The following is a 16,513-nucleotide window of genomic DNA, read 5'->3' on the forward strand; positions in this document are numbered from 1 at the left end:
TTGGCCTGGGCTCTGCTGGGCCACCGGGTGCTCCAGCGCTCAGCTCCCTCTGCATCTCCTTTCTATCTGAGGGTGCTCGGAGGAGCTGAGCCCACAGCCCTGCATGCGTCTTTGGGGCTGAACGCGGCGCTGCTCCCGCATCTCATTTCTATCATTTCCTATTTTTAATAAACTGTTTTGTAAATACCCGAGTGCTGCCTCTTTCCGGGCCTGGGAGGAGTGGGGCTCCGCCTCGGGGCGGCTCCAGCTGCGAGCGGCCTGCTCCTGCTGCTGCTGGCGGCCATGGCGGGCAGGCGTGCGGGGCGATGGTGGCCGGGGCCCCTGGCTGAGCCGCAGCGCCTGATGCGTGCTGGGCTGGGTCTCATCGTGCTGGGCCACAGCACCCTGGTGCTGGGAGCCATCGTGCACGGCTCCGTCCTGCGGCACGTCTCCAGGACCAAGGGTGCCGTCACCCCTGAGTACGCGGTGGCCAACGTCGTGTCTGTGGTGTCCGGGCTGCTGGTGAGAGCTGTGCGGTGCAGATGGACCCCATGCTGGGCCAGAGGGGGTGGGGGCGGGTGAGGCTGCTGTGTTGTGCTGAGCGAGGATCTCTTCCTCGCAGAACATCGCTGTGGGCATCGTTGCCATCGTGGTGTCGCGCAACCTTTCCCGGGCTGTCCTGGTGAGTGCGGGGCTGCTGGGGTGGGAGATGGGGGGGATGGAGCTGTGCGGGGGCCTCAGCGTGACTCCGTGTGCTCTGGGCAGCCGCTCCCTTGGACCTTGGACCCAGCAGCTCCTTCCGCCTCTGCTGCTCGGGCCGTGGCAGCTCATGGTGCTGGAGGAGGGTGGGCAGCAGCCTGGGCTCTGGGCAGCTTCTTTGGGCAGAAATGTTCCAATTAACGGGTAAAGCTGCAGCCCTATGTCTGATGTCTCACAGGGCAGGGGTGTGTGAGGCATTGCTGCCGGGGGGAGCCTCTGTGGTCTGTGGCTTTGCATCTGTAGCATAGGGGGAATGGTTTTAAACTGAGATAGGGGAGGTTTAGATTAGATATTAGGAGGAAGTTGTTCACACAGAGGGTGGTGAGGCAGTGGAACAGGTTGCCCAAGGAGGCTGTGGATGCCCCATCCCTGCAGGCATTCAAGGCCAGGCTGGATGTGGCTCTGGGCAGCCTGGGCTGCTGGTTGGTGACCCGCACACAGCAGGGGGTTGGAACTGGATGAGCATTGTGCTCCTTTGCAACCCAGGCCATTCTATGGTTCTGCGGGTGAGGTGAAGCAGTGGTGAGGCATCAGATCTTCATCAGCAGAGGGGTGGCCAGCAGGGACAGGGAGCTGATTGTCCCCATCAACTCTGTGCTTGTGAGGCCCCATCTGGAGTACTGCATCCAGGTCTGGAGCCCCCAGTACAAGAAAGACAGGGAGCTGCTGGAGAGGGTCCAGAGGAGCCACAAAGATGATCAAAGCACTGGAGCACCTCCCCTACAAAGACAGGCTGAGGGAGCTGGGCTTGTTCAGCCTGGAGAAAAGAAGGCTGTGGGTGACCTCAGTGCAGCCTGGCAGTATCTAAAGGAAGCCTACAAACAAGAGGAGAATCGACTCTTTGCAAGGGCAGATAACAGCAGGACAAGGGGAAATGGTTTGAAGTTGAGGGAGGGAAGGTTTAGGTTGGATGTCAGGGGAAGTTCTTTACAGAGAGAGTGGTGAGGTGCTGGAACAGCTGCCCAGAGAGGCTGTGGATGCCCCGTCCATCCCTGGAGGTGTTCAAGGCCAGGTTGGATGGGGCCCTGGGCAGCCTGGGCTGCTATGAAATGTGGAGGTTGGTGGCCCTGCATGTGGCAGGGGGTTGGAGCTTCATCATCCTTGAGGTCCCTTCCAACCCTGGCCATTCTGTGATTCTGTGAGGCACAGCCCAGGGGATGGCTGAAGCACACCAAGAGCCGGGGGTGTGCACAGCATGTATCTGCCTAGCAGAAACCTCTGCAGGGTTCCCAGTGACCCCATGCAGAGCCACGCTGTGCCCAACCCCACGCCTTACCCCAGCTGTGGCTGGTCCCGCTCTCACGCGCTCTCCTTATGCTGGCAGCACTGGGCCCTGCTGGGCGTATCCCTGCTGAACTGTCTGCTGTCTGCAGCCTGCAGCGTGGGCTTGGCGCTGGCCATCGCGCTCACCATCCACAGCCGTGGGATGCGCCTGGTCACCGGCTGCAACAGCCCCGCGCTGCCGGCTGATGCCCGCGCAGCCATAGCCACCAACGACTGTCCCTTCAACACCACGCGCATCTATGTGAGTACCTGTGGGCCTGATGCTCGGCCCTCTCCTTTGCTTCTGCTTTCTCAATGTTCTGCCTTTTTTCTCTTTCTCTTCCCTCCATCCCGGCCCCCGTTGGTCTGAATGGGCCCCTCTCAGCTCTGGGTGGGCGCTGCTGTCTGTGCCCCCCAAAAACCCCTCACTTTCTGCTCTGCAGGACACGGCCCTGGCGCTCTGGTTCCCCTCTGTGCTGCTGGCAGCTGCAGAAGCTGTGCTGGCTGGAAGGTGCTCTTTGGCAGCCCTGGTCCTGCAGGGCATCGGCCCTTGTGCACGTGGCTACAGCAAGGACCAGGTACGTCCTAACCGTGCACACAGGCATCCCTGTCTGACCTACTGTTACTGCTGGCTCTCCCAACTGGGCTGAGGGCTCCCTGCCCCACCTCAGCACTCCCTGCACCCCGTTAGTGCATTCCTTTGCAGCCCTCCACCTCTTTTCTTCCAGATGGCCAGGCCAGGTACGGTGAAGGAGAGGCAGCTGCTGGTGGGGCTGGCTGAGACCTGTGCATAGTGGAGAGGTGAGTGCAGTGGTGTGGGCACGGCCCTGCAGTGCAGGGAGGTCACGGGCTGCAACACATCTACTCTCTCTCCCTGCAGGTGGTGCTGCACGAGTGCTGTCATACAGTGGGGTGATGCTGCACCTGCTGCAGGTAGCATGGGGCTGTGCTCCTCCCCACGACCCCACCATCCTCCCTGGGATAAACCCTGCTGGTCCCAGGCATCGACTGCCCAGAAGCACCAGCAGCCTTCACCCAGCATGTGCTGTGTTTCATGAAACCCCTCCCTATCCTCCCTTCCTGGGCCATAAGGATCCTCCTGATGCGCCGAAAGCTGTGTCAATCTCTTTACACGCACAGCTGTGGGGAGGTAGAGGGACAGGGTGGGGGCAAGAAGAAGTGCCGAGGCCTGGCAATGGCTGTGGTTGGCCTTGGTGCTGGTGCTCCACATGCAGAGCTGGGGCTCAGAAGCAGGCTGATGAACAGAAGATGAAGAACCCCTTTCTTGTAAACCTCCATTGTTTCTTTGAGTAAATAAAAGTTTTCGTTTTTACACTGGCTGCAGTTTCCCCGTTGTGGATGCTTGCAGGAAGCTGGGTCTGCTCCTCGAAGGACAGTGCAAGGTGTGTATCAGCCTTTCCTCCCAGCCTCCCAGAACAGGCTGCAGTGTGATGCTTCACCCCTCAGCATGGAGGCTGCGTGGTTAGCAGTCATGTCAAGGGGCAAGGAAGTGAGAGGAAGGGCTATGGCTCTGTCCTCCAGGAACTACACATCCCTGGGCACTGCATCCCCTGACAAACGGGAGCACAGAAGGGTTGAGATGTGTTTATTGGAGGGTAGAAGCAGAGGGGGCTGAGGAACAGGATGGTTGGTCTCACTGGAAGGAGAAGCTGGTGCTTGGGAGCCCCCCACACCACTGGCTGAGGAACTTGAGCACATCTTGGCATGCAGGGCTGTGGGATGTCTGCAGAGTAGAAGAGGGGGAAGTGTGACTGCCTTCTCCCTACTGGCACCTGGGAACTGGCAGAGCTGCACCTGCAAGGCGTATTGTGCCCCGGTACGGTGAGATTAATTCAGTGGAGGTACAATGAAATGGCCCTGGGTTGGTGTAGCTCCACCAGTGGGACAATGATTAATTATCAGCATGGGGGAATGAGTGCCTGGCTCACCTTGACAGCCATCAGGAACTTGTTCCACGTGTCCTTGTTGGCTTCTCGGCCCGGCCGCTTGAACTCGATCTTGTTCCTTAGCACGGGGTACCCTGGGCACACAGTGACAGCCTCACCAACCAGCCAAGCCCCACAGCAGCCCTCCTGCCTCGCGCATCCCTCCCTGCCGTGCGCAGTTCCTCACAGCGGGGCACTTTTGTAGAAGGCAGCCACATAGCTGCCCTGCTCCTCTTACAGTGCTGCCTGACCCCTCTCAAAACAAGGTGCAAAGTGCTCCAACTCCCCGTGCAGCTGTGAGCTGGCCCAGAGCTTACCTGTAAGCACACAGGGCAGGGAGTGCACCCCTGTGCCTGCAGCCACCAAGGAGGCTTCGTATGTGTCACGCTCGTCCTGCGGCAGCACCTGCTCCAGCCGCTGGTCCATGGACATGGTGAGCACCCAATCCCTGACCTCCTCCCTCTTCTCCTCCTGCAGGGCAGAGGACAGGGGTACTGTATGCTGTGTGTGTGCAAGAAGTGGGGAGCGAGTGCAGGCATGTGTGCATTAGTGAGCGTGTATAGCAGAGGGAGCGTGAGAGTGCATGGGTGCATGTGAACAGGGCCTGCAGGTGTGTTTGTGGTGGATGGTCCTGGCTGCTTTTCCACCTTCTGAAGTGCCACCCACATACAAGTCGCTGTTCAGAGAGGCAGCATTTGCAGGGATCTGACAGAGGGGGATGATACTCACAGGCACGTGCTGATGGGCTGGGAGTGGCACTTCAAAGGGAATGTCTGTGCTTTGAAAATCGGAGTGGTCCAGAGCATCCAGGTTCCCTTCTTCAATGGCCTGAGAAAGGAGAAGTGGTGGATCTCAAGGCAGTACCATCCTTGGCATTCACACTGCAGTCTGTATTGTAAAGGTGGTTTTACCAATGCCCCTATCTGTCAGTGCTGTGAGGACTGGGCCTTCCTGGAAGGTGGCATTTTATAGCCCCACGTGTGCACACAGCAAGTTCAGGGCCCTGCATTCTCCATCAGTACCAGCTCAGGTGTAGCTGCCTCATTCAGCCTCAGGCATCTCCTGGCCAGGCTGAGCATATGCTGGGTCTGCACAGCCCTACAGCTCACTGTCATTTTGAAGCATGAGTCATAGAATCATAGATCACAGAACGGCCTGGGTTGAAAAGGAGCACAATGCTCATCCAGTTCCAACCCCCTGCTGTGTGCAGGGTCACCAACCACAGACCAGGCTGCCCAGAGCCACATCCAGCCTGGCCTTGAATGCCTGCAGGGATGGGGCATCCACAACCTCTCCCCCAGCAGCAGATACGCACATCTGAGAAGTCCAGGAAGCGGTTCAGGAAGATGAAGGCCATGTTCTCCCAGTTGACTGCCTAGTGTTGAGAGAAACCACAAGTGAGACCAGGCAGCGGATGGTTTATCTTCCCAGCTACAACTCTCCCATGTGAATGATGGGCTGGACAGACAGCACCAAACAGTAAGAACATGCTGCTATCCTTGCTGTGTGTCATTACATCTGGGCAGGAGGTCAGAGCCTGTAGTCATTACATAACAGTTAGGTGGTAACAATTAGGTGACCAGAGCAAGGTGGGCCAGTGAAGAGTCCTGCATCTGCAATAGCAGAGCCACAAAACAGAGCTCTGGTCTACCCCCTGGGTCTGCAGGTCATGTCCCCTTACTAATTCAGATTTGCTCTTCGGCCACATCATGATAAAACACAAAATGTTTGAGGAAAGGCCTCCAAAGCCAGCATCTGGCTGCTCACATGCCAGTGCAGCTGGGGGAGACCATGGAAGAAAAAGCTTGGAACCCCTGAGCTGCTCTTGTGGCAGACAGCTCTCACCTTGGCTGCTATCCCAGCTTCATAGAAGGCTTTGTCTGCAGGAAGGAGATCAGTGTGACGCAGCAGAGAAATGGACAACCTGGCAGCCACGGTGTCCTGTAGACACAAGGGACAGTAAAGCCACAACAGTAAGCATGGAAAAGAATCAGGCTGGAAGAGATCTCCTGAGATCGTATAACCACGGCCCCGTAGCAGAGCTCTGCACCCACCATTACTGACATAAAGGATTCATTGTAGGAGCTTTTGTTCATGGCCATTCCAAGCTGGAAACCTGCTAGAAAGCATTTCTTTCTATCTAACCTGCCTCTCCCTTGCAGTAATTAGATTCCTTAATTATCCAATGCATACAAAGATTTTGAAAACAGATTCTTTCCTGTTCCAGCAGTTATGTGTTGCTATCTCTTCCTTCAGTCTTTTCCCATTGACTGTGTACCTCCAGGCCTATCCTTCTCACCTCTGCTGTTCTCTGGCCTCCTTCTGCCTGCCTTTCTTTTCCAATTGCTGAAGCCCAACTCTCACAAGGAGTTGGGAACCAATTCCTGCTCCCTGTGAACCACCTCTGGGTCATCATGCCCTGAACCTGCATGTCCCCATGGAGCCCTGCACTCACAGTGCTGACTTGATAAAGGAATTTCAAGACCCTTACCAGTTGTTTCACACCCTGAGCAGCAGAGCGGGTTGCGTAGTAGTGAGATATCAGCAGCATAGTCTCAAACTCTGCATGTGCTGGAGTGTTCACCTCACTTGACTTTGCTAAATTTTCACACTGAAGAAGAGAAGAACAGGGAGCACTGCGTAAGACTGTGGAAAAACTGGGAGAAAGAATGATGTGAAACATCCAGACACCTCAAAGGACTGGGAAAGGTCTGGATCTGAGCGCTCCAGATCCTGCACAGTGCTGAACTGAGGAGGCTGTGGGAAAAGGAGAGAGCAACAGGCAATGCTGCAAGGAGGGGAGTTTGGATCAACATGGGATTGTTTGATTGGTTTAGTTTATGCTGGGGGTGGGTATTTGTGGTACAGAAATAGCAAAGGCCATCACGGGCTCTGGCTGGGATATTTGGAGACAGGAGAGAAGGAGCATAGGGCTCTAAGCCCTGTGCCTGGTCTGGTGGTTGGCGACCCTGCACATAGCAGGGGGGTTGAAACTAGATGATCACTGTGGTTCTTTTCAACCCAGGCCACTCTATAATTCCATGATTCCATGAAGCAGCTCTGGGGAGATGGGAAGATGTTTCCAGGCTCAGCAGTTCTGTGCTTTTTCTGGGTCCTTCCCTCAGCTGGGCTGCTGAATATAGGTACAGGATGAGAAGTGGGCACTTCAGACTTTAACAGGCAGTGGTGGCCGTGGCCCACGCTCACCAGACTGAAGAGGACATCACGCAGGTCAGCCCAGCTGGAGTATGCCTCAGCACAGTTCATGCCAGCTGCATTCACCATCTCCACAAACAGACGCTTGTAAATGTTGAAGTTCTGCAAGACAAAGGAGTGAAATCTCAGTGGCAGAAGTTTGGAGCCCTTCTGTTGCTAAGCACAGGCTAAGGGAAGGGCAGCTCTGCTCTCTGGCAGCTCCACAGGGATGTTATGCTGTCTTCATTACCTGTGGGTTGACGGGAGCTCCATGCTGCACATACAGGCTCAGGGCTTTGTCCCAGCTGCCCTCCCGGATGAGGTGGGTTGCATACAGAGCTACATACTTGTGCAAGACTTTATAGCTCTGGAGAAGAAACAGAAAACATAAGAACTGAAAGCATAAGATTAATGAGCTGAATGCTTGTCAGATGCTTGTACATAAATTGAGCCTGAAAAACAACACTGCTGCCTCCTGAACAATTAGAGCACCATCACAGGACTCTCCAAGATAACAGCTGCTACAACAAAAACCATTCACATCAACAGGGAAGTCTGAGTCAAAAAGAAATCAGGTTTACTGTAGTCCAAACTCAGGTTGCTGCTTAATGCATTAGAAGTAACAACAATAAAACCAACAGCACAACACTGTTTGTTTGCCCAAATTGCCAGTGTTTGCCTCAGGGATTAACTATGATAACTGCAGTTACTGCAGACTTTTCCCAGGGGCTGCCCTGCTGTTATTCAGTCTGAAGCAATACCTCAACTGTAGAGAATCAGCACCTGTCCTTAGTGCAGCTCATTTATCAGTAGCCACAGAACACAAACAAATCCCCAAAGCAGATCCTGGAATAGCTCTAAAACAGTTTCATTTTGCTTTTCTCTGTTTTTATTATTCTGCTGGGGTCATTTTTTTTTGCTTCCAGTCAGTAAAAATGCAAAAAATGTCAAATTTGCCTTCATGACAAAGATGCCTTAATTTCAACTGACATCAGGCTTCTGAAGAACACGTAGAAAGAAAGCTCTCTGTTTCCTTGGTGCCAATTACTTGCAGCCCAAACAACTCATTTAGCTTTCTCAGTGTTCCATCAATCACAAAAACTAAACACAATATGCTTCTGGTGTCTCACACTTCCTTTTTAGGTGTGGTGTACCAGGACAGGGGCAGCAGAGAGGTGGTTTTAGAGCTGCTGTAGTGACTCCCCGTGCTCCCCACAGAGAAGGCTCATTTGCCTCTGCCCATTCATTCCTGCTGTCCCTGCTTCAGAGAGCCAAGCACCCCAGCCTTCCTCCTCACATAGGCACTCACCTGCTTAGCTGCAACCTCCAGACACTTCTCCCATTGCTCCTGCTCTGCATACATATCCAAAGCAGCCATGACGTCGACTCCCACCAACTGTGGATGGACACAGCACAGATTTGCTGTGAAGGCAAGGTTTCCTATCCACCTCCAGCTTTTCTTCACATACACACAGTCTCTCCCTCTTTATGGAAGCAGAGATCCAGTGCGACCCATCTGGTCATCTGCCACAACTCAGGCCTATACAGAATCCTCCCTGATGGATATTTAGGCAAAAGCCCCATAAAGAAGGCCCTGGGGACCTCAGTCCCTGTCCTGCTGGACATCCCAAATACATACCGAATCTACCTTTCCTTGGTTCTTTAAATACTCCTTGTAACGCTGGTCCACGTACTCCTCTGACCTGCAAAGTAAAAAGAGCCTTAACACACAGCAGGGCTAACAGTGCTTTGGATCAGTGCAGAGGCTGGGTTCAACTTTGTCTGCTTTGAGATAAAAAGGATTTTTACATCTTTCAAGTCTGCACCTGTGTACATAGGTAGGAGGAGCCTGGGCAGCTCGTTCCAATATGTGTGAGGACAGAAAGGGATGACAGACCTTTCAACAGGAAATACGTGCACAGGAATATCAAGAAGAGGGAAGACAGGGACAAAAGAGAATGAAGATTTTTTCTGAGAATCCAGAATACCCAGGGACAGCAGGACAGGACAGGGCAAGGGACCATGCTGGGGTGGGAGAGAAAGCTGAAAGAGTCCAACCCCATACTTGGGGTCCAACTCCTTGGCCACACGTTTGGCTTTGCTCCATTCTTCTCCTTCAATGAAAGCATCAATGGCTTCTCGGATGAGGTCCATGTTGAGGTAGAGCTCTGCTGCCTGCAAGGGCAGAGACAGTCTCATGAGGAACAAAACTCCAAAGGCACCCTGCAGCCCAGGCTGGAGCTGGCACTGTTGGAAGTGCCTAACACACAGAGCAACACAAAGTCTCTTCTCAAAGAGTCACCCCCTTCTCTGTCTCCTCCCAAGGCTTGAGCCTCTCATACCATTCTAGAACTCGATCCTTTCCCCTCCTTCCTTCTTTCTGATGGCTCAGCACTGCCTGACTCTGTAGTGGGCCACCCACCCATCACCCCTGGATGTGACTTGCCCTCCTCTCCTTGGATACAGCTCTCCTTTCCTATGTCACTATTTCTGCAGTGTCAGGCACCAGCCCTCACCGAACTGTATTTCTTCATGGCCACCAGCTGAGGAGCCACGGTCCGTGTGACCTCCATGCTCTGTGACTGGCTCAAGAACTTAATGGCCAACTCAGCAGCCTGTGGAGAGAAAGCAGCAATAAGAGCTGTTGAGAAAGGGATGAAGCTGGGAAGAGCTCAGTCCCAGCTAATATAGAGTCAGCTGCACTTGAACTATGCAGAAAAAGAGGAGGAGAAACGATAGCCCACTTTAGTGATTCAGAGAAGCTTAGACAAGGACAGAATTGTTACTGAAGTGGATACAAGGACACAGGTACTAGTGAAAAGTACCAACAAGAACATCACTCAAAGGCTGGTGGATGTGTGCCAGGAAAGGGCGCTCAGTTAGCTAAGGTCTATGAATAAAGTCTAGCTTCATTGTGCAGGGAGATACAGGCACAAAGGTTACATCATGCTGCAGCAAGGATGTCAGCACAGCATGAGGTAAGAGGACAGCCTGTTTGGGCTCAAGAGAATGGTCACTGATGGCTCTCTTGTGTCCTGCAGTGACTGAGGTATATGGGGAAGCCTCCTAGATAGTAGAGCAGATGAAGGGAATCACACCTTCAGCAAACATTTCTCCATCAGGACACTGTTGCTGGAATCCTGCACCTTCAGATAGCAGTCCACTGCCCTGGCATATTCCCCTGCCTGTTCCCACTCCCGTGCCTGCTCCAGCAGCCCTTCTGTTCCTCTGTAGGGAGAAACACAGGCTGTGAACAAGACTGTGATGCTGCCACAGAAATCCTGCAGACAGCACTGGCAGGGAGGTGCAAGCAAAAGTAAGTCAGAGACCTCAGAAGGGAAAGGGGGCTGTGTGTGTGTCAAAGAACGCACACAGCTAACACTCAAGAGAGTATGATTAAGGAACCTGGGGAGATGCACTGGCAACACTGGAGACCTGGCAGATCAACGGCCTAGGGAAAGAGCAAGCAGTCTGCTCCCTGCAGCCTGAGCACAATACTTACCCTGAGCCCTTCTTGGCAGCCTCCCTGCCACACTCCTTCTGTAACTCCTCCAGCCGACCAGGCACGTATTCCTTGCAGATCCGCAGGGCTTCACTCCACATGTCAGCCTCCTGCAGCAGCACACCAGAAAGGAGAAGCTTTCCCCAGTTCACCAGGGTCCACTGCTCTCCTGACATGACAAAACATACTGCCTCTCGTGTCACCTTGCCAGAGGATCCATTGGGAGGAACAACCACAGCAATGTCATCCAATTCTTCTGCTGGTTGAAATGGCACCACTCACCCAGGCAATTTCAGGGGAAGATTCCACATTCATCCTAGCTAACTCTATGGAACAGTCTCTTACAGTCCTCAAACCCACCACTCACATCATCCCTGAGGCTTACCCACACCTTTCTGGCAAGGTACTTTCTCCCAGAGCTGTGGAACAGCTAAGATATGCTGTGAAATTCTTGCCAGATTAGCTTTCTAAGAAAAGGCCAGATTTAAGTCATACTAGCAAGCACCCGTGTAAACATTTCTCTTTGGCTACTAAGCTGAAAGGAGCTGGATTTTACTCCTCCATAGAAACCGGGCTGTCAACCAGGGACAAAGACAACGATCCTGCCACAGTCAACACTCACCTTGTAGTACTTTATTGCCAGCTCAGGTCTCTGTGCTCGCAGGAGGAAGGCCTCTGCTTTCTGGAACTCTCTTTGCTCAAAAGCAAAACGTGCCTGTCCTACAAGCACATCAGCCACGCTGTCTGGGTCGTGAGCCTCAGCCACACGCTGTGCAGCATCCCAGTTCTGGTTATGCACAAACCTAGGAGGATTGACAGGAGATGTAATAAGAGGCACAGCAGGAGGCAGAGCAGTGCAGGAGAAGCAATCAGGCTGGCACCAGACAGGGAGATGCAGCAGTACAAAAGCAGGAAGACTACATACATTAGCACTGCCTCCTTGGGTTTTCCAGCTTTAATAAATTCTGCTTCAGCCTCTTCAAATTTGCCCTAGGAAAGAAGGAGGAGTTTATGTGCACACTTTTCTCTCCTGATAACAGCACATGACTTCCTCAACTTACCATGAGGAAGAGAGAATTTGTGAAACAGAGAGGTGTGTGAAAGCTTGGGACTATAGCTATGGAGGTGAGCAGTGTCTGCAGCCACAGAAGTGCCTTCTGCAGCAGCCCTTCAGGGGAACTGTTTGATTACCTGAGTGGCCAGGGGGCTTCTACCTATTCCAAGTGGTAAAATTACCTCATCTTCTAGGAACATGGCATATTTTAAGTGGATCTCTGGCATCTTCTGCTTCATGGAGAGGCGAGCCAGTTCAAAAGCAAATTCAAAGACACTGAAATGAAAGAGAAAATGGGGTCACAGAAGGACTGTGAGCTGCAAGGGCATGCTTTCATCAAGAGTGAGACATCAAACAGAGCACAAGACACAGAGAGAGGAGAGGGGGGAGCCTGGGGGATTTCAAGTGAATGGCCACTACTCCTGCTCTTGATCAAAACCTAGGAATTTTTTTGTCTCCCACTAAGGAGATTCAGCTCCTTCACACTTGCTCTAAGTGCCAGAGGCCCTTTGTTCAGCCCTAAAGGGGGGTCACAAAGCTTCCAGGAGCCCAGAAAAGTGGGAGAGCTGGGGCAAAGCAGCACTGTGGATGGCAGTGCAGACACATGCCTGGGCAGCTGCAGAGTGGGGCCAAAACACTTCTGGAAAGCAGTTACTTATGGTAGCATGAGGAATACCTTCCCCTGTGTTCAGAGGCTCTCACACGATCTCTCTGTTCAAGTTAAAGGGAAAATTTCTTTTGTCTGCCCACCTCAGACTTTACATTTATGAGACTGACAGGTGAACAAGACTTATCTTTTAAGTCCTCTGTGCCAAGGACAGAGTGTCAGGAAGCACAAGGTATGGGCAGGGGAGAGCATGAAGGAAGACGCATGGGAAGATCCGCCATATCCTTGACCTGCAGCTATCACACACATGCACATATCTTGGGCCATTCCATCTTTCTCAGGTGATGAAGGCAGAAGTGTTGGGCTGAAGGACCTGCTTACCCACTGTCAGCTGCATGGTCAATGGCCATCTCCAGAAGTCCAAATTTACTGAGGAGTTTCACAGCTGCCTCTCCACCCAGGCTCTTTGCCCACATATAGGCCACTTGCTTATAGGAGTTTGCCCCACCATGTGCCTTGGCCACCTATCCAAAGCCAAGAAAGCAGAAAAAAACACAATGCATCAATTTCTACTTCAGCAGGCTGAGCCAGGACTTACCCTCTTGCACCAACTGCTCTCTCCCGAGGAGCCCTTCTGTAGCCACCACTGGGCTAAGGAGAATGAGAGAAAGGCTGAAATGCCAGTGCTGCACAGTGGCTAGTAGTCCAGGCCTGCTTTTGGAGTGCAATACTGCAGAGCAGTTAGAGGCACAGCAGTGGCACAAAGACCTTCACTGCTGTGCCACATATGTGAGATACATGAGATAAGTGAGATAGTCCACATCAAGCCTGCACATTTTGTGGTGAATATGGACAGGGCAATTCCTACTGGAATCCTGCAACCCTGCATGGCAGGATAGCTGATCATTACCCTGTAGGCTTCCTCCCACATGTCATTCACTCTGTACATGTTCACTGTGGCCTTCCAGTCCTTAGCTTCTAGGTAGTGGTACTCAGCCTCCTGTAAACGTCCCTCTACCTCCAGCTCCTGCAATTAGAAGCAATGAATTAGTGACACTTACCCTTGCTTGCCCTACCTGATCCCTGGCCGTGAGATGCATTCACCTTGCCCAGGTGTAGGTGGGTGTCACTGAGTAAGTCCTTGTGGTACTTGGCTACCAAGCGAACCATCTCATCGTACATCTTACACTTCTTGTACATAGTGATGGCCAAATCAGGTTCATTCACAGTGATGTACAGCCTGGAAACACAAGCATGTTCACAAGACTCAGCTGAAGACGGTACTCAGCCCTGTATTCTCTCTGCATCCAGCAGGGACATCGTAGGCTCACTGTCAGAAGGCATTTCTGGAGGACCATGACTGCAGGAACAATAAAATCACAGCCAACACCAAACTTGTGCAGGATTTGCTGCTCCAATTGGATGCATGTAAGTCTATGGGACCCAATGGGAATCATCCCAGGGTACTCAAGGAGCTGGATATTATTACTGTGGGACCTTTCTCAATTATTTTCCAACAGTTTTGGGAATCTGGAGAGATCTCAGTTGACTGAAAGCTGGCAAATGTTGTCCCAGTTTTCAAGAAGGGCAAAAAAGAAGAGTCTGCTAATTACATGCCTGTCAGCCTCACTTTGATGTCTAGTAAAATCATGGAGGAGATTATTCTGGAAGTTACTGAAGATGCTTGAAAGACAGTACAGTCACTAGTCACATTCAGCATGAGTTCGTGGGGAGAAAGTCCTGTTTCATGATGTTACCCATCTAACTGACTAAGGGAAGCCAGCTGATGCAATCCTTTGGGATTTCAGCAAAGCTTTCTGCACTGTCTCTCACAGTATCCTTCTGGACAAAATGTCCAGCATACATCTAGACAAATACATAATAAGACTGGTGAACAACTGGCTGACTGGTCGAGCCTAGATGATTACACTCAGATTGGCAGGCAGTCGTTAGTGGGGCTCCTCAGGGCTCCATCTTAGGGCCAGTTCTCTTTAATTTTTTCATTGCTAACTTAGAACTTACAGGACTTGAAGGTATATGCTGGGTAAGTCTGTGGACAATACTAAATTGGGAGGAGCTGTTGACACCCCTGAGTAGTGTCCTTGCAGAGATACTGACAAATTGGAGGGCTGAGCAATCTCCAATCACATGAAGTTTAACAAGACCAAGTCAAGATGAGGCAACTCTGGATATATGTACAGACCATGGGATGAGAGGCTGGAGAATGGTCCTACAAAAAGAGATGTAAGGGTTCTGGCTGACAGCAAGCTGAATATGTCAGCAGTGTGCCCTGGCCAACTGTACATGGGGGTACATCAGGCCCAGCACTGTTAGCTGGTACACAGCATGGCATATAACTGATATACAGCACTGGTACACAGCATGACTGTTGTAGACCACATGGCCGAGCACTGCTCAGACAGGGCCCTTCTGTTACGCCACCATCATCTGCTGGAGGGTAATGTTATTTCCTCTGTCCTCACTGGTCACCCCGTGTCCTGACTTGGAGGGACCCTCTGGGCTTCTGTGACCTGCTTTCATCTCAGCCTCCAACCTCAGGCTGTGAGTTCTGGTGGAATGACAACGTGACAGTGTCAATTCAACTTACTCCACCAAAAGGATTAAACTCTGTGTGACCTTTCCAGTTGTAATGCTTCCTTTCATGTACTGGCATCCTTGAGATCAGGTGCCATGGCATCAGATAGCTGTGTTTGTCCCTGTACCTACTAACCTTATGGTGTCATTCTTAATCTAGAGCTGACAAAAATAGTAACCTGGCTGAAAAACACTTCCATGGCCACAACAGACCAGATGTGGCACACAGGGAAAAGCCTTGCCTCATTTCTGCTACATGAGACACCTTAATCTCCTTTCTGTCCTGGTGGACAAAAATTCATCAATATTTCCTTGACTTCTCTTCCTATGACCTCTGAAATATCAATTCTAGGGCTCCAAATGTGATGATAGTACATGGGATCTTTCCAAATCCCAGTCCCAAACTCAGCTCCTATTTAGGGAAAGAGCTCCTTCTCACTGCAGCCAAACTTTCAGAGCTCTGTCTTGGACTAGCACTGATCATAAAGCTCACCTCTCTGCTTCTTTGTACTTGCCCTGCTTCTCCATCTCTTGGGCTTGGGTTATGTAGAGAACAGACACATCTTCCTGGCTCATACACTTGATTGCCAGCTGCCAAAACAAACACACATGGGACAAGCATTTTCTTGGTACAGAGTAGTGAAGTAGAAGCTGAAAATGAATCTCCTTCCTACTGCAAATAGGCATATACACTACATGCTCTGCAGACAATTGGTTGTCATTTGTCACTGTGATCAAAGCACACAGGACCAGGCCCTTTGGAGAGCACTATTTGTCACAGGTGCACCCACCGTGGGGCTGCTGAAGTAAAGAGGATTGTGGATACAAGGGACTGAATTCTTTCTTGCTTTCAGATGCCCCTGCACCGATCCTTTAGAAACAGCACTTGATGCTGGCACACAAAGCCTCTTGCTGATGAAGTACAACCCACTAAGCAGGATGAGGTTCCCAGAAACTCTGGCTTCTGATTTTACCTTGTGAGCCTGTTCCCAGAGCCCGGCCTGTGTGTACATGTCAATGGCATCTTTGGTCTGGTCTCCCTTGATGTACAGCTCCTCTGCGACCTGTGGTGAGATGACTATAGTCAGCAGTCTCAACGGATAGAGAGCAGCAATGATTGTGTTCTGTGGCCTCACCTGATACTCCTGCAGGGCTGCATAGTGCTGGGCAATCTTGGGATAATATTTAACTGCTGTCTGTTTGTCCTGCAAATCCAAAATGTAGATGGCTTTCTTCCACTGCCGGGCACCCAAAGCTGCCTCTATGGCCTTAATGGAGCACCTAGCAACAGAAACATTACTTTTTACAGTCAGCCAGCAGTCATCTCCTATAGCTGAGCTGGGGAGATTCTTGATTCTTCTTCCAGGGTTAGAGCAGCAAGAAGGACCTGAATAACTTCACAGTACTAGCAGAGAAGAAAGCAGCCTTCAGGAAGCATGAGAACAAAGGTCTGGAAAATTGGCAAAGCTAGGGGAAAAAAATAATTAAGAACTAGGACAGCAGAGAAGACTAATTAGGGCTGAGAGATCTTGAAAGATAAGTGGTGAGGAATCCATGGCTGGGCCAGCAGACTGCACAGAAGTATCAGGAGCACTGGCAAAACAAGGTCGAGG

At 51.7% G+C, this 16,513-nt stretch overlaps 2 protein-coding genes across 3 annotated transcripts in view; one reads left to right on the forward strand and one right to left on the reverse strand.

The window, feature by feature from the left end:
- Positions 1-267: 267 nt before the first annotated feature.
- On the forward strand, positions 268-3,339 carry KRTCAP3 (keratinocyte associated protein 3). 2 transcript variants are annotated; one of them, XM_042809145.1, is made up of 6 exons: positions 268-501; positions 602-661; positions 2,063-2,263; positions 2,445-2,579; positions 2,730-2,802; positions 2,882-3,339. In XM_042809145.1, the coding sequence occupies exons 1-5, from the start codon at positions 283-285 to the stop codon at positions 2,793-2,795; spliced, it is 681 nt and encodes a 226-aa protein (XP_042665079.1). In that variant the 5' UTR covers positions 268-282; the 3' UTR covers positions 2,796-2,802; positions 2,882-3,339. The 2 variants fall into 2 exon arrangements, with proteins under 2 accessions (XP_042665079.1, XP_042665086.1); XM_042809152.1 differs by lacking the exon at positions 602-661.
- Positions 3,340-3,591: 252 nt separating this feature from the next.
- The window catches only part of IFT172 (intraflagellar transport 172), a 32,800-nt gene continuing 19,878 nt past the window's right edge, over positions 3,592-16,513 (reverse strand). The window contains exons 24-47 of the mRNA XM_042819490.1: positions 16,037-16,181; positions 15,875-15,964; positions 15,394-15,491; positions 13,410-13,545; positions 13,216-13,332; positions 12,687-12,829; positions 11,881-11,974; positions 11,570-11,634; positions 11,267-11,447; positions 10,645-10,754; positions 10,241-10,370; positions 9,659-9,757; positions 9,208-9,317; positions 8,782-8,845; positions 8,452-8,538; positions 7,393-7,509; positions 7,155-7,265; positions 6,439-6,558; positions 5,793-5,888; positions 5,263-5,322; positions 4,677-4,775; positions 4,265-4,418; positions 3,951-4,042; positions 3,592-3,745 (exon numbers count right to left, since the gene is read on the reverse strand). Coding sequence (XP_042675424.1) covers positions 3,656-3,745; positions 3,951-4,042; positions 4,265-4,418; positions 4,677-4,775; positions 5,263-5,322; positions 5,793-5,888; positions 6,439-6,558; positions 7,155-7,265; positions 7,393-7,509; positions 8,452-8,538; positions 8,782-8,845; positions 9,208-9,317; positions 9,659-9,757; positions 10,241-10,370; positions 10,645-10,754; positions 11,267-11,447; positions 11,570-11,634; positions 11,881-11,974; positions 12,687-12,829; positions 13,216-13,332; positions 13,410-13,545; positions 15,394-15,491; positions 15,875-15,964; positions 16,037-16,181 — 2,608 coding nt within the window. The 3' untranslated portion in view covers positions 3,592-3,655. The remainder of the gene's footprint in view (positions 3,746-3,950; positions 4,043-4,264; positions 4,419-4,676; positions 4,776-5,262; positions 5,323-5,792; positions 5,889-6,438; positions 6,559-7,154; positions 7,266-7,392; positions 7,510-8,451; positions 8,539-8,781; positions 8,846-9,207; positions 9,318-9,658; positions 9,758-10,240; positions 10,371-10,644; positions 10,755-11,266; positions 11,448-11,569; positions 11,635-11,880; positions 11,975-12,686; positions 12,830-13,215; positions 13,333-13,409; positions 13,546-15,393; positions 15,492-15,874; positions 15,965-16,036; positions 16,182-16,513) is intronic.

The sequence above is a fragment of the Centrocercus urophasianus genome, unplaced genomic scaffold (assembly GCF_019232065.1).
Source record: "Centrocercus urophasianus isolate 14NV4802_14NV808 unplaced genomic scaffold, USGS_Curo_1.0 seq_10, whole genome shotgun sequence".
Taxonomy (NCBI): Eukaryota; Metazoa; Chordata; class Aves; order Galliformes; family Phasianidae; genus Centrocercus; species Centrocercus urophasianus.